Source organism: Aspergillus tanneri (assembly GCF_003426965.1).
Source record: "Aspergillus tanneri strain NIH1004 chromosome Unknown AapTan_3_pilon_pilon_pilon, whole genome shotgun sequence".
Lineage (NCBI taxonomy): Eukaryota > Fungi > Ascomycota > Eurotiomycetes > Eurotiales > Aspergillaceae > Aspergillus > Aspergillus tanneri.
Genome location: NW_022984630.1, coordinates 2780522 through 2796570, shown reverse-complemented (window position 1 = coordinate 2796570; position 16049 = coordinate 2780522). Strand labels below are relative to the sequence as shown.

At 44.0% G+C, this 16049-nt stretch overlaps 7 protein-coding genes and 1 non-coding gene across 8 annotated transcripts; 3 read left to right on the top strand and 5 right to left on the bottom strand.

Annotated features, from left to right (window-relative positions):
* Positions 1–494: 494 nt before the first annotated feature.
* ATNIH1004_004719 (uncharacterized protein) lies at positions 495–1228 on the bottom strand (the record flags this gene model as incomplete). Its single annotated transcript, XM_033569388.1, has 2 exons — positions 495–776; positions 833–1228. 2 exons carry the CDS (start codon positions 1226–1228, stop codon positions 495–497), a joined length of 678 nt encoding a protein of 225 aa, XP_033428194.1.
* A 584-nt stretch (positions 1229–1812) lies between these two features.
* ATNIH1004_004718 lies at positions 1813–1886 on the bottom strand. Its single transcript has one exon. It is a non-coding gene; the product is annotated as a tRNA-Ile (tRNA).
* A 1751-nt stretch (positions 1887–3637) lies between these two features.
* On the top strand, positions 3638–4349 carry UGD1 (UDP-glucose 6-dehydrogenase 1; the record flags this gene model as incomplete). Its single annotated transcript, XM_033569387.1, has 3 exons — positions 3638–3814; positions 3923–4069; positions 4125–4349. The coding sequence occupies 3 exons, from the start codon at positions 3638–3640 to the stop codon at positions 4347–4349; spliced, it is 549 nt and encodes a 182-aa protein (XP_033428193.1).
* Positions 4350–5436: 1087 nt separating this feature from the next.
* On the top strand, positions 5437–5699 carry ATNIH1004_004716 (uncharacterized protein; the record flags this gene model as incomplete). The annotated part of the gene is made up of 2 exons (XM_033569386.1): positions 5437–5508; positions 5556–5699. The coding sequence occupies 2 exons, from the start codon at positions 5437–5439 to the stop codon at positions 5697–5699; spliced, it is 216 nt and encodes a 71-aa protein (XP_033428192.1).
* Positions 5700–6722: 1023 nt separating this feature from the next.
* On the bottom strand, positions 6723–7372 carry ATNIH1004_004715 (uncharacterized protein; the record flags this gene model as incomplete). The annotated part of the gene is made up of 2 exons (XM_033569385.1): positions 6723–6861; positions 6924–7372. The coding sequence occupies 2 exons, from the start codon at positions 7370–7372 to the stop codon at positions 6723–6725; spliced, it is 588 nt and encodes a 195-aa protein (XP_033428191.1).
* A 1876-nt stretch (positions 7373–9248) lies between these two features.
* ATNIH1004_004714 (uncharacterized protein) lies at positions 9249–10846 on the bottom strand (the record flags this gene model as incomplete). Its single annotated transcript, XM_033569384.1, has 3 exons — positions 9249–10413; positions 10472–10514; positions 10567–10846. 3 exons carry the CDS (start codon positions 10844–10846, stop codon positions 9249–9251), a joined length of 1488 nt encoding a protein of 495 aa, XP_033428190.1.
* Positions 10847–12355: 1509 nt separating this feature from the next.
* On the top strand, positions 12356–12864 carry ATNIH1004_004713 (uncharacterized protein; the record flags this gene model as incomplete). Its single annotated transcript, XM_033569383.1, has 3 exons — positions 12356–12561; positions 12628–12680; positions 12731–12864. 3 exons carry the CDS (start codon positions 12356–12358, stop codon positions 12862–12864), a joined length of 393 nt encoding a protein of 130 aa, XP_033428189.1.
* A 673-nt stretch (positions 12865–13537) lies between these two features.
* Positions 13538–14413, bottom strand: ATNIH1004_004712 (diacylglycerol/polyprenol kinase family protein; the record flags this gene model as incomplete). The annotated part of the gene is made up of 1 exon (XM_033569382.1): positions 13538–14413. One exon carries the CDS (start codon positions 14411–14413, stop codon positions 13538–13540), a length of 876 nt encoding a protein of 291 aa, XP_033428188.1.
* Between the last annotated feature and the right edge of the window lie 1636 nt (positions 14414–16049).

Genomic DNA, 16049 nt, shown 5'->3' with positions numbered 1-16049 from the left:
TGGCTTCGCGGCTGGGATATGCTGCGCGCACAATCATAAACGGTTGGGAAAAGACTCCTCCACTGGACCTGATTAATGATACCAAGGAGAACATATCGCTGAAGGTTAGACTTTCAAGGACGGTTTTAGAGGTTAGGGCTCCTAGTAAAGATCCTCGTCTTTCGTCCTCATTGTTATTTCCCACGCTTCCATGGAGGTTGACGTTGTAGGGCAGGAGGTGTGACTGACATCCGAGTTGTTCGATCTGTACTGAATAGATATCGGTAGCTGCGTAAACTTGAGCAGATATGCTGAGTTTAAGCGGTATGATATCTCTTTGTGTTCTCAGTAGGTTATTGTGGGAGAGTGAGAGTTATCAGGCCATGGCGTTTCTCTTGTAGGTGCATCTACCATCTCTTGTTAAAGCATGACATACAATGTAGAAGACTGATCAAGACTCTATGTGATAATCCAATTTCTTTGGGGTGGTTAGCCTAGAGTACAACGAGTCCAGCTCAAATTTTGGAATCCTTGCGCTTTGGAGGTTTGGGATGCTCATTTTCCCACTTCTCCTTCAGTGCTCTCGCACGCTCGGCCTTTTTCGTAAAGCCTTCAAACAAGGCAGGGAAACCACCACCAAGCGTGCGAATGTCTATCGGACGGCCCGTCCTGACATCCATGTATGTTGTTGAGCCTTTGACTTCGGCGACGATAGCTTGCTGCTTCAGCGAGAAAAGAACAGTTGTTCCGCTGTTTCGTGTTGGCTCAATCTTTTCCTGGCGATATGCAGCAATGACCTGTATGACAGTAAGCACGATAATAACTGAACAAACACAAGATGGAGAAAACGGACCGCGTCTGGGTACTTGACCTGTCTTCGAATGTCGAGTTCGTACTTTCGCACCACTGGAATGACAGTCCTGGCTTGAATCATGCCGTCGCATTCCTGTTTGCTCAGAAACTCGTCGTAGCTTTCCATGATGCGCCAGAAGCAGGCCCCCAAGTAGCTCATGTATTGAGCATGCATAACGTGGCCGTAGGGGTCCTGGTGCTCGGCCCAGATGACGCCATGCTCGACCATGGTCTTGGGATCAAAGCCCATGGCCTCGAGCGTGGCGAGCGCGCGGCCGCGAAGAGGCGCATATGGATCGCCGTTGGGGTGAGGACCTGGAGCGCCGGCGCGCGAGTAGGGAGAGTGGTATGACGAGTCAGCCAGTCGGGCTGAGCTGGGGGGTCTGTGGTCCGCCATTGTCGCGAGAGTGTGCAGCGTACTGTAGTGTAAATAACGACAATGAGGCTATCTAAGAGTGTAGATATGGAGAGGGTCGAAAGTGAAACCTTTTGGAGCCTAGACAGATAGTAGTCCGGATACCGACTAACGCATGTAAGCAATCAGATCAAGTCCGTCATTGGTCAGTTCACCATAACTGTTGGTTATTTACGTGTAGGTACCCCGATGCAGACTTTAAATATCTGGTTCTCTGGAAGGCCGCTGGGAGTTTGATTGATCTAGATTGGCTTGTTTCGTATTCGTTGCCACGTTTTTATGACTCGTTTACCGCCCATGTCGGGATAATTTGTATCTATACAGTTGAGGAGAATAGTGATTGTTGAAAGAATATAGATATTCGGGCATTATCTTGCTATTAACAATGTGTTTACACATATTTAATTTTAGTACTACACTAGGATACATAGAAATATAACGTTACCTTGGAAAAATAGAAAACAGAGTAGCGGCTATATCTTGGTGTTGTAAAGACTAGGAAGGGAGATAAGACTATGCCGGGGGGGCTGCCACTGCAAAAAGCAAAAAAAGACTAACACAATTAGTGGTCCCAGAGGGGGTCGAACCCTCGACTTTAGCGTTATTAGCACTACACTCTAACCAACTGAGTTATAGGACCTAATTGTTGAAATACGGGTTTTTTTTATCATATTTAAACAATTTGAGATGTACGACACCGCAGGCTACGCCCTGTATATGTATTGCTCGGCTTCGCCTTCGCTATAATTGGCGCATATGATTGGTCCGCTTACTGTAGTCACATGACCCCTCGTAGTATGAGAACACACGCCTCTTCTCTCTTCCCCTTTTACTTTCTTCCTCCCAGCGATTCCTCTTTGTGTATATCTAGTCATTAGATAGCAAGGCATTTCGCCCCTTTACAACACCAGCCTGTTCAATTTTTTAATGTCGACAATTAACTAACTAGGGTAATACTGATTATTCAGCACCTTTCGATCAAACGCTGTAGATGATACAACATCATCGGATTGCTTATATTTCCTATATTAGTAAGTCTACATTCTTCGTTTGTTTGTCTCACCTTTATAAAGCGAGATGTTTTGGTAGTTTAGATGAATCAGAGACCTAATTCTATTGAGGATCGATACTGTGGATACGCGTATTTTTATTGTCGACATATTTACTATTAACGTATTCGGAAAGCGAGAGTTCCACGTAAGCCAGTGTTCCACCTATATATCCGATGGACCCATATAAAATTGTCAGTCAAGGGTGGAGCCCAAAGTGTTGCTCAGTCATGGCCTTCGTTCCTATATAGAGCGCTAGATGCGCCTGATCTTCTATCAGTCGTCTTATACGTTTTTATATGGTCAAGTGGTTTTATCTCTACTAGCGCAGAGACAACCAAACCATCGCAGGAATGCTCCCTTTCCGACCACGTTACAGGGTAGATCGGCCTGCCAATTAGGTATGGAAATCACAACAGTTAGTTAATCCTAAGAAGGGATCAAGGTAGTGTAGGATTAGTTCTAGATTAACCCTTGGGATTCCATTGGGAAAAAAGATACCTACATGGCAAGGAGGGGTAGACTAGAATACATCATAATGTTGTAATGCATTACTTTCATATTCACAGTCTATTTCTGTGTTTTCTACTTTGATTAAGAAGCACTGTAGTAGAGCGGGTATACAGAAGTATATTTCAGTACATTTACCGGATGTTAAGACACAATACTCTACCAAAGGACGATATTTCACCAGCTCTTATTTTTTTTTTTTTTTTTTTTTTTTAATTCTTGCTTAGCCATATAGAGACTTTTTACAAATATACTATTAACTAGGAAAAATTTAAGTTACCTCGTGCTATGGTAGGTTCAATCTGTCCCACTGGTGGCACCCCGAGAGTCATCCGAGCCGAGCCGAAGACAGTGCAGATATCTATAGGCTTACACACTTTTATTTCCCAAAAAGATTGCTTTTAGTAATGTAGATATGGCGGTAAAGGGTCCCGATTTGGGTGCAGAAGTAATAGATCGAATGTGATGACTCTATGAATAAATTTATGTTAATTAAGTCAAGCCTCTAAAATAGTTCTCTCCAGGATTACTCTTATATCATGACTGTGAATTTTATCATCTCCGCAAGTTCCCACTACATCATAAGGTTGTGAGTGGTCTGCATGTCCACACAAAATAAAATAAAAAATTAACCATGTGTTATTTATTGCTGGCTAAATGTCCACTACACTGCGAAACCTACTCCATGATTCTATTCTAGTCCTTGTCGCTAACCTACAACAATATCCGACATGTAACATGCATTGGTGCGGGCTTTGTTGGTGAGTGCATACCTAATATAATAATAAAGCAGATATTTGGTTAACAGGCCATAGGAGGTCTACTGGGTCCTATGATAGCCTACCAGTGCTCGAACGTTAGCGTATCAGTCGTGGATAAAGACCAGAATCGTATCCATGCGTGGAAGTATCACTCCCCTCCATTCCGAGAGCCGGGACTTATCGACATCCTGGCTGCCATTCAAGAACGCATCAGAGAGTCAGTGGCTCAGAATGGCACACAGCTGGATGTCAGGTCTTCAGCAAAGACACAGTCAAACCTCTGCTTCTCAACAGACATCCACTGTTCAATCCAGGAAGCCGATATAATCTTCCTCTGAGTTGATACTCCCACCAAGGCCTTTGGCGCAGGCAAAGGATTTTCTCTGGATATGGCGAATGTGCAAAATGTCGCCAGAACAATCGCGCAGGTCGCAACTGGGTATAAAATAATTGTCGAGAAATCTACAATCCCTTGCGGGACATCTGACATGCTCCGAGATCTGGTATGTGATGATTCATCCACTCTGCAATAGATTACATTGCTGATGATAACCAAAGCTTCACACCAGCTCTACATCCCACGCACGATTCGAGGTCCTTTCAAATCCAGAGTTTCTCTCCGAAGGAACCGCTATCTCCAACCTGCTCAACCCTAGCCGAGTATTGATTGGATGCCAACAAAATCCTCCTGGACAGGCAGCAGCAGATGCGCTGGCCACACTCTACCGAGCCTGGATCCCCCCCAGTGCAATCTTGATTCTGTTACGACAGCATGCGGGCTAGATCCTCGCATTAGGCTCCATATGCTCCAAAGTGGTCTGGGATGGGGAGGCGGCTGCTTGGAGAAGGACATCCTCGATTTGGTCTATATGGCGCGAAGTTTGGGCCTTGATAATGTTGCGGATTATTGGGCCTCGATTATCGACTTGAATAACTACCAGCAAAAACGCTTCGTGGAAAGGATCGTCTCATGCATGCATGGCAGCATATCCGGGCGCTTGATAGCTGTACTTGGATTTGCCTTTAAAAAGAATACATCGGACGTGAAGAACCAATCGCGTTGGTTAAAGGGCTTCTGGGCGAAGGTGCCAATATTTCGGTTTTTGATCCCATCGTTCCACACAGTTAGATCACATGGGCACTTGGACTGGTAGATGAAGAGTGTCGGCGGACCAGAATTTGTTCGAGTCCATATGAAGCGTGTTATAATGCAGACGCCATTATCATTGCAACGGAATGGGAGGAGTTTAGAACTCCTGCAACATCCGCCCACCAAAATACTATTGCTGAAAATCCGATGGTCAATACACCTCCACCTGAAAATTCAAGTGGTTTGGACTGGCCCCGAATTGTGCAAGGCATGCAGAGCCCAAAGTTTGTTTTGATGGGCGAAATATCCTGGATGCGGACTTCCTCCAGAGGCCGAGCTGTCGATATGTTCGAGTAGGCAGAGCATCATCCTGGGATAATCCCTACACGTAGACGTAGCTGCATTTATTGTTATTTACCTCTGTATGGCGGGTAATAATATATGTGGAACTATTGGATTTAGTGTATGTTTTACCATTTATTTAAATAATAGACGTGGAAATACTCTAGAGTCTATATATGCATATTTGGGTTTGTTCTGTACTCTTATTACTATAATTATATTAATCAATACTATTAGAAATATCCCAGTTGACTCTACCCCCTTGATTGATACTAGGGTAGTCCAAGTCATTCCTTTCCTTTATTAATGCTGGGGGACCAGAAGATCGTGTGGATGCTAGAGTGTTCTTCGTTTACATCATTGAAGCCATTAACTTTCAGTAACATCATGGCAACCTGGCAACCAAATCCAATTTGAAATTGAAAAGATACAGATAAAATGAGAGTTTCGAATGGAGTATCTTTATGGACCACATCTGAGGGCTTAGACAAACATGTCCTCGTGACCGGGGTAAGTATACTCCATTCATCCTTGCGGGGATGGCTAACGTGAGACAGGCCGCTGGGTTTCTGGGCTCCAACATGGTAGATGTTCTACTGCACCAGGGCCACCGGATCATTGGCCTCGACAATTACCAGGTCGGAGTACCAGAGAACATAGGTCATTTAGAGAATGACCACCGATTCCAGATGATCCGGTAAGTAAAGTACTGTATTGGGTATAGCATCTCAACTATTGCAGGGGCCTGTTGTGTGAGCTTTGTCGAGCTTAGTCCCTGTGACAAGGCTACGGCAATGGTATACTTGGAAACGTATGTACAATACCATAGGACCTGATGCCTTCCATATAATGTACTGTATTATGCACAGCTGCTTGTATTATCAGCTTCACACCCAATGGATATTGAACCAGTTTAAATTGAGCACTACTTTCTGTGAACGATGCGGTGAAATTAGAAATCTCCATAAGATTTATCCCTTGGGGAACATAGCGCTGTCCCTATTTAGGGTTAGTGAACTGTGAGGCTAAATTTTCGACCTGTGTAAATAAGGACACCCAACAGTATGCAACATATTCTGGGATGATGCTTAGTCATAACCTACCATTCCGAGCCCTCGGATCGGGCCGGACCAGGCGGAACTCCTCTCCTACCTGACCGCGGCATATTTCCCATGGGACCGGTCCTAATGGGAATTCTCACTCCAGTTTATTATCGGAAATGGGCCATTTGGCAGGACCAACACCCTCATGGAACTTCAAAGAGGTTGAGAATGCCCATGGGACTGAAAACAGTGCAAACATAGACTGATTCGCAAGTTATATATCCACCTTTAGATAGTTATACAAATTTATACCAAATTATGTTTAGTTATACAAAAGTTGGTCTTGTGGGACTAATGGGACCTCGCATGGTCACGGGTTCTATTCTTAGACCAAGGGAGACTTGCTTTGCAGAAGTCCACCAAAAGCACACTTATGAAGTACCTAAGGATCTGTGGAACTGCGGCCTTTCAACGGAGGGAGAAACGCATGAAGCGTGCCCCTTCAAGACCAATCGTCTATTCCCAGGAGGGCCCACAATCGAATACGAGAGGTCTTGATACTGGGGTGGAGATGCTCTGTCATGACGTCGCCGAGGGTCAGGCTCTTGTCGTATCGTAGAATGCAGGTACATATCGAGCATGTCAAACGTGCCTGCAACAGGATATATAGCGAGGTCCTTCTCAGACTCTTTTGGTGTTTTTCGGGGCCTCCAAATGTAAAGCATCCATAATTTGGCGAAGCATATTCTTTTGCATGCAAACTGTCTTATGATACTCCTCAAGGGCTGCCTTCTGATTTTGAATCTCGTCGAAAATCGCACTAAATCTCACCAAGCTAGCAAGTTATGTAACTTCCGGACTCTAGCCTGCTAATTCTCATACCTATTCACCAAGACTTGGTATATGCCGTCAAGGTTCGACCTTATCCGAGACATCTCCCCGAGAGTTTCTAAGAAATCTTTCTTTGTCCATACAAAACGGCTTCCCTCAAAGATAGACGGCTTTCGACCACCCAACTCCTTGAGTGACTTGAATTGGTCCTCGAATTGATCAACAGTGTCTTGAGTGCCTGCCAGAAATGGCTCAATATATGAGCCAAGCTTTGTGGGAAAGACAGGGAGATGCTTCATTAGACGCTCTCGTGCAGCCAAAAATGCATCGAGTTCACTCGATGCCCGTTGAAGGAATAATCCCATTTCCTCGTTCGCCGAGGCTAGCTGTTTTGTACGGTAGACTAGCGTGATAAGAACGGCGTATGCGAATGTCAAAATGCCGATTATATTTCCAGTAATCGAGAGAGGGCTGTCTGCACATGAAAGGATTTGTGACATAATAAAATCTATAATGTATCGAGAAAGACATCCAGATTACAAGGGGAGGCAGAGTGTAAGAGATTGAAGGTGGTTAAGCTTTAAAAAAAAACTTCCCTTTTACGTAGTGCATTAAGGTACCTCGCCAGATTCGTTAGAGGGTCGCATGTGTGAGAAATCAATTGGCCGGGCTAGACCTCGCCAAGATGCGGGTTGCATGGGGCCTTTTGGCAAATACAGGAATTCCATGTAACGTGGGGGCCAACATTTCATCAGATATTCCTCGAAGCTTATGATTGATACATCCCTAATCCAGCCGCGCCACTCATCAGCGAATCCCAGCTCCGTATCCTATACTGAAAGACCATCCACATAAAGCCAAAAAGCGATATTCATGTGCTCTACAGCCCACTTCTGGAGTTAGACGTTTCGCTGCCTACTGTGCTCGATTTTCTTTTTATTCGAGACGTACTCCATCATGAGAAGGAAGATTTCGATGCCGATTATGCCTAGTTACTAATTTATAAACCCAGAAAGTACAGATGCGATTACTGTGGCAAAGGACAAGGGTAACGGGCTTAAGTTGATGCACTGAGCTCTTGAAGATGTAATGAAACTAGATCTAAATTACCGAAAAGATTCTAAAGGGAATAGACGGTGTGGAGGTCAGCACGTCGCTTACAACGAAGTCGCTCTGCTTCACTCCGTTATGACCTTGCTTTCGACATCGCGTTCAGCTCAACGCAGTGATGTGATTTTTATGTGGTTTACAGGTAGACCGTATTGGAATGAGAAAGGGCTGAGGGCACAGGGTTAGGGCTGGGAAGCTCCCCACCATGCTCTTGCTCACCATGACAATACCCATTCTACCTTCTTCCTTTCCTCCTTATCTTTAGTATTTTTGATATAGGACTCAACATGATTTATCTATCTCATTTGCCTGCCATCATATCCGTCACATGACTAAGGCACATAATCGCCAGCATAACAATCCTGCGACAGTAGCAGTAATTGATTTTGATGGCAAACGGTGGGAACCTGCTCCATTGCCATCATCCTTGCTTTGGCTGGCCATGAACATGATCACCAAAAAAAAAAAAAAATAAGAAAAGAAAAAGAAAAAGATCTCCATGTTTGAGTCTTCTGCAGTGTTAGGGTTAAAATCGGAAATAGAATCTTAGTAATGTTCAACACAACAGTTTTGACTTTCCAAATCCTATGGAGTTCGTTCCTGTTCCCAGATTCAGAAGACGCGCCGATTGTCAATATCACGCCTCAAACAATTCAGTTTTCCTGTGAGTGAGCTTTGCAAATCTACAAACCAAGACTATCCATGCATACCGTACTGTCTGCATAATATATATCGTACCTTCTTAGTTTCTATTTGTTTTCCGCAAGGCCTAACAAACCAGTGTTGACTCATGAAAATTTCATGATGGTTGACATCACTGTAAGGATCAAAGAGGCGAAAAGGTACGTACGTCGTCGTTCGGCAGTGTCCATTCGGGCTTCAACATTTAGTATTGTACTTTATATCAACGAAGTTTCAAGAGCTCTATTACCTGAGTTTGAGAAGACTGTCAATAATGCTCAGCCATTGTTCAAAATTGGCTCCCTTCGCCCGCGTTTTTTTGATAACTTTGAATAATTGACTTGATCACCATGGGTAGCCAGATAGAATAATGGAGTGTTAAACGAAGCAAGAAGGTAAATAATTCACATAACCCCTTTGCCAACCGAGGCATGGATTGCAATTGACTTTTATAAGATAGATATACGCAGCTTGGAGAGAATTTATACTGTTGCTCCTAGAGGATAAAACGTCCTTTCCTGACTGGTCACTGCAAATAGATATATTTGACCACCCTCTTAGAACCCGTGTATCAATTGATATAAGTTAATGCAAAATGGAGCATGATCCATATTCTCGCAGCATTTGGGCCACCATAACCCATCCACCGACAGCAGGGGCTGCAAAGACAAGCAAAAATATTACCTCGACCAGATAGGCAGCAATATTCTCACGGTAGCGACCCTTAGACCTCCCATATCGCCTACTGTATTTGGTGCTAAAATAGCCTCTGGCCAAGTCGAGTGCCAGGTCTTGGTTGCATACTAAAGTTCCAACAGCAAGCCATGTCATAGTCCAGCCCCTTTGCCTCGTAGAACTAGAGCCTGAGTTGAAATGAGACATTGCCCCAATGACAGCGAAGGGAAGTGCTGAGATGAGAAAAAGGAGGATGCGAAATGGAGTGGGGGCGCGAATAAAGCGCTGAACAGTAGACCATGTTCCTGTTGCCTGTTCCACTTGCTTTAAGTTGTGACAGACTGGGCAGATAATTAATGGAGGTCGCTTCGACGCTTTGTCCGGCGTGGATGATGTAGTTAAAATTATAGAACAGCTAGGATCTGCACCCTTTAGATCACATTTAGCCGCCTCCTCTTTAAGTTCCATTGTAGACGGTATGTCGTCTGAATTCAGGGCCGTGGGATCAAGCTCGAAGGTCCAGAAACTATCATTGTCTTCCAGGAAAGTTCCTGAAAAGAGTTTGATGTTGTCAATGGATGCAGGCGCCCGGGCGACTTTGCCGACGTAGCCTTTAAAACAGCCTCCTCTTTCAGCTGCCTCACCCATTAGATCGGTCCAAACGAGATAGAGCACAGTATACGAGGGATTCAACAGGTTCCCGAGTAAGTTAACAAATGACATAATTAAATAAGGAAGGACTGTGAATCCAAATGCTGCATACCCGTATCTCCCGACTTGTTCTCCTCGGGTACGATAGAGGGTGATAGAAGCATAGATGATCTGGATAATAGCGATAATGGCAGACGCTAAACTGTATGATGAGGAAAGGCTAAAATAAGTTTTTCGCATTTCACCGTCGATTAGCTCCTGGTCGAACAGAGGTTCGACCTGGGCATCTTCCGGGACATAGGCCAACTCGTATCCTGGGGGCAGCTCACACTGTCCAAACACCTGGTGTCCCGGAGGCACCACACTACATGTCTGCCATGGCGGAATCTGTACGGCTAGTTCAATGGAGACACCTGCTGGTTTTCTAACAGGGTTATGTGTTAGCCGTTCGATGCCTTAGTTGGTACGGCAGGATATCCTACAGGTCCTGAAAGCGTTCTTTCCCCAGTTCCGACCGAGTTTTCTCTATTGTATATTAGCTTACTTTGTATCAATGGTCAGGTACGACAAGTTATACTAAGAGCTTTGTATGGGGCCTCATCGTCGTCTTTTTGACGAAGCCTTGTGGGCAAATATGACAGGTCGCGGTAAGTGTTCCCCGGTTGTGGCTTCCAATACGGAGAACGAACGACCATGCAAAGAGCACTCGAATGCAGGGCCTGCTCAATTGGATTCTTGGCGAATGTGGTATGCTGGAGGATGGACTCCAGCCCTCGTGAGGCACCCAGCGCGGGGAAGAGAACGGCCAAGACCATGTTCAGCCCGAGAATGTAGCTGGGTGCCCCGGGGAATTTCATGACCGTGGCAGCATGAGCCAGATAATTTCCAAAGAAAAATATGATCACATCTATCCAAGTTGACCCCCTGCAAATCAAGTTTGTCTCAGGATTGTAAGTCACGCCATCGGGCAATCGACTAGTTGCTGTCTGGGGGGGAAGCGCGGTGGCAACCGAGATGCAGATAATAACGATAAGGAGAAATGTACAGTGTGAGAATTGAGTATCCAATCGAGTAATTTGGAGGGGCATGATTGTTTCTTCTCAGCTGGGGGAAGAGTAACTTGTCCTTCCGGGCATCAGCAGAGCTGCTTGCCACCATTATATAGAGTAAAAAAGAAATTTTCCAGTTCTAAACCAAAGGATATACTACATAATAAGCACTAGAGACACCAACCAATAATAATGGCTCATAGAGCCGGAATAGTCCACCAATAAGCGTTAGCAGACTGCACTGCATTTAAATCCAGCTTACTTCAGGCCCTCCAGTCGTACAAATAAGTTACGCTATAATAATGGTAGCACCGTTCATCTGCTAATGCTAAAAAAAATTCACCATATACGCATTATAGTCAACATTCACTGTAGCAGTGGGGATCGTTCTGGGATGGCACTTGACCGCAATATTGGACCTACAAGCGCCAAGCAGCATCTCAGCCCTAGCGGATTAGGCCCGACCCGACTCTAGCTTGGGACGCAATTTGTTTTGTGTCAGTCGGAGTTTCCGTCAATTAACCGCGGCCAAATTTTCGGAGCCCCATGTCGATCGCTAATTTCAGTGCACATAATGGTATGAAGAACGAGCTTCGGCTTTGTCCTAGCTGAATTCCTGAAATCTATGGTAAGCATATTATAAGCGATTTTATACAGGCACGTTAAAAATTGCACGAACAAGTCATGTCAACAACACAAGGAATCGCATAGCGAGCCAGTACGTACTGACTAACTGCATCAGTTAATATATAATTTGTAATATGGAGTGTTATCAAACAACTTCAAAAACTACAGTTAAATTAATACCAGAATATATTCTATAAGGCTATTTAAAGCCAAGAAGTTTATAACTGTTCTAGTTTTTATTAATAAAGCAGGAAGTAACATCTATAAATGCTCAGAAAAATTAACGAGGGAAGAGCAGTGCAATGAGACTATATATAGATAAGTACAGATCAAGGACATCCTCGTAAACTAATACTGGAAAATGGAGCGAGCGACTTCACTAACCACTTCAAATCCCAGAAAATTAGAGTTGGTACACTCTCCAGGCTGAACTTATGGAATTTTTTTTTTTAATTTTTTTTCCTCCTTGTCTCTGCTTTTAATGGTCTCTGTGATTTGCGGCTCCATTTATCTTCTACACCTAGCGCTTACGGTACTCCTGTTCACATTTCCTTTATTGACATATATTATCCTACTATCTGTTTACGTTGAGCATAAAAATGTTGTCGTATAAGGAGAAGATATTCAGCCTGGGGAAAATGTTGCACATAGTTTACTGCTCTGTAATAGTAAACAACTTCTTACGGTTACATGGAATTTCTGGCATATTTATCAGGTGACAACACGACGGCTTTAGACCTACAAACCCTTTCCCCTCACCAAATTCGTCCATCATGGCTTCACCAGGATCTGAAAGCCAAGGCCGTACCAGAGCTGGACGACCCAGCAAGAGCAGCCCTCATTAACCAGTGTAGCCTTAACCTCGACCTTGACAATATAGACACAGGCGCATGCGCGTACTTATGGCTCTCCGATATGGAAACACTCGAATCTATAGCAAAGAATTGCTAAGGAGCACCCAGACGTCTCGTCCCGACTCTGATTACTTCTGATACAACGGCCGCACTGAGAACCTGTAAGTAGAGTCTATCAACTATGGCACTCCAACAACAACTGATATCATAGATCGGGGCGGGTTGTATACGCTCCACAACAACGTTGAAGAAGAAGAAATCTGTCGCGACAAACTCGCCAAAGCCCGCCAAACAGCCCGAGTGGTTCATTCAGAAACAGATGACACTACGGGCCGCGAGACTTAACAAATTCACACAGTACTTGACAGGACTTCCCAAGAAGGCCGTATTCTAAGGCGGAAGACAAGTTTCTCAGGAGCTTAATAAAGAAACAGTTAGCCATACAGGAAGGGATGGAGAAATTCTAGGAGATTTTCCCCGGCAGGTTAAAAGTCATCACTTTAAAGACGTTGGTCCCTCCTACAGCCACCCCCACGGCGGTCAACCCGATCAAGATCAAATAGATGTAGGGGCAAGCGTTTAGGTTTGGAATACTTGCTATGATAATATAAGTTTGTATTCTTTAAGAGTCCATCTGAAGGTTCTCTAGCTTCTCTAGTCTTGAAGATTGTCGGACGGATTGGTCCCTTCAACCTCGCCAGTGTGTTTTGGGGCGCGCTCCTGATGATAAGGCGATGAGTACTAACGGAAAAATTTATATGGCTATTGGGCAGTGGGAGAGATTCCTAAACCATTTAAAACAAGATCAGTTTAAGGATCAATGCACTTAGTTTTATTGGACAAGACAAACCCCTTGTTCTGGAGTTGACATATAACGTACGGGGCCCTACCGAGCATATAGGTTAGATAAAATGGACGCATTGACGGATTGTTGTGGAATAATAACTTGAATAAGATGGCAGCCATCTCTTGATGCATTTGCTGATGTATTTACTTCTTAATCTTCCTAATTATCTTGCTAGCCAAATATCTTTAGAAAACCCCAAAGCCCAAGAGTACTCAGTACAGGAACAACAAGGTTATCGTCACAGCCGAAAATATCAACTAACTCACTCCCCGCAGCAACAAATCCAGAGACAAGGCTTATCACGACAAGGGCTAAAGGATCAGTACTAGCACCGCCACTATTACTGTTTTCTGGAAGATAGGTCAACTTTCCCGTAAACATGAAAGGCCTCGCAGGGTCAGTATTGTTGGATAAGCTGCTGGTGTACAAGAAGTAGCCCCAAAACCCAGCCGCGACGAGAACGCCAACAAGCCAAGCTGCAGCAGTGCCGATCAAACTCTTTCCATGGCGGAGCTGTATGGAATGGCAGCCATAGAGGCGACCAAAAATTGAGGCAGCCGTATCACAACAACTGAGCAGCAACACTCCCACAATCCCAATATCCTCTGGGAAATACCGCAGCGCAATATACATGCCAAAGAGATAGGGAGTACTTGTAGAATATGACGTCGCCTCATTCTCGCGCATGAAGATGCCGAAGGAGCGGATAAATATCTTGTTGACAGCCTTCGAATTATACCGGATTGCATCAAATGTCGCATTGAGGATAAACGCAGAAAATAATAGTGATGCTATCTGTAGAGGTCGAAACCCGTGGCTGTAGAGAAAGAGGATCAAAAGGCCAATTGAAACATGCAATAGCTTTCGGGCAACTTCTTGGCGATGAATGAATTTCATGTAGTGGGTGTTAAATGAGATGAGGCGGATTGATGACATTTGTAAAAAATCAGGCTGCTTTTCTGTTGCTGAATTGAAGAGTAACTCGACCTCACCACCAGTTCCATTAAGTATTCCAGCTGCATCAATTGCTCCCAAATTGTGCTCCATATTGTCCCTACTTCTTTAATAAAGTAAAAGGTGCAAGAACGCAACACTTAAGCACTTTAGAATCTGAACAGTTTCTTCTAGGACTGTAGGGGATCTCCCCAGCGTTTAGAATCTATGGAAGTAAGGGGGGACATGATAGAAAACTTTAGGTGACATATCACATTGGCCAATTCTGATCCTGGTGAAGGCTGGTCCATCAAGGGGTGTTTATTCTTTGTTGTTTGGGAGTAAAGGGAACCTTACACATGCCATCTGGTGTTACTTGTGTGGATATAAATGTCCCTTAAATTCTCTTAGAGTTATCTCATTCTGCAGGACGTATGATATGTGGATATGTTGATAATGCAGCATAGGGGGTGTTCACTGACAACCAAAATTATGAAAAATAAAGATCACAGGCGGTTACCGTTAGCCTACTGGCCACGTATAGTTTCTAGCTTGTGCAGAATATCACATTTCAGGCAACTGTTTTGCCCTCTCCCTCGCTGGTATAATATTCTACAGCTCATAATTAGACAATCCCTGCCAAACTAGAATCCTTGTGGGGGTGAGAAAGGCAAATCACACCGGTTCCGCCAGACAAAAGGAGTTTAGCAGTGAGGCATTTTACTTAGCTGAGAAAATGCATATTATTGAGCATAGATCTAATTTTATAATAGATGTAAATAATTTGAAAAGGATAGGCGATCAATAAATCCACTCTTCTACCAGTGCAGGACAGTTTAGCTTTGCCATTAGTATAAACCAGGTATATGATCAAGCTCCTGTAGCTCCCCGTGTCTGGCATATGAGCATTTGAGCATTTATCCAACTCAATATTTTTATATTATTATATACTGATTCTCAGAGGTCAATATGGAAAAACTTCAAGGCTCAGGAAGTACGTCAGAGAGAATTCTATTCAGTTTATGGGAAGACTGATACCAGATTTCAAGGACTTTGCTTTCCCTTGGTTGCGATATTATTAGGAGTGTATAGCGATAATATCTTTTCCCAGCTGAGCTATCTTTTGCACCGTTGGATGGAGCTTTCATATAACCATCTATCTATTGAGAAGCATAAGAAAAATCTTGAAGATATATACCTCATAATTGGTCTTACATGTCTCATGGTAGTATGCCGCTCAGGGGTAAAAGAAGCATGTTTCATATTTCTTGAGGATCTTAGTATTACAAAGGAGAACAAGATTCGTATAGCAGAGCAGGTCTGGAGCCTGATATGCTACTGTTCACTTTGGCTATATGGGATGGTAAGCCTATAATTCATTTCACATTTGTCTCCTCTGCAAGACCTCTTCCCCAGTTTCTTTCTTTTGCAGGAGAATACTTACGTTCATAAGTGTGAATGGGCCAACTCGCAATGCTGGCTTTCGATCAAGGATCTCTGGTCTGACTGGCCAGTCCTGGGATTACCCTTTTCAGTGAAACTTTACTTCTTACTACAGCATGCTCATTTACTCCACCAGTTAATAGTGATTCATTTCGAGAAGAAAAGAAGAGACTATTACCAAATGGTTATTCATCATGTTCTCTCACTGATAGGTGCTGGATGGGCATATTATTCGTCCTTATTTCGCCTATTGAACATTACTTTTTGCCTGACAGATGCCGCGGAGGCAATTTTGCCGGTATGAATA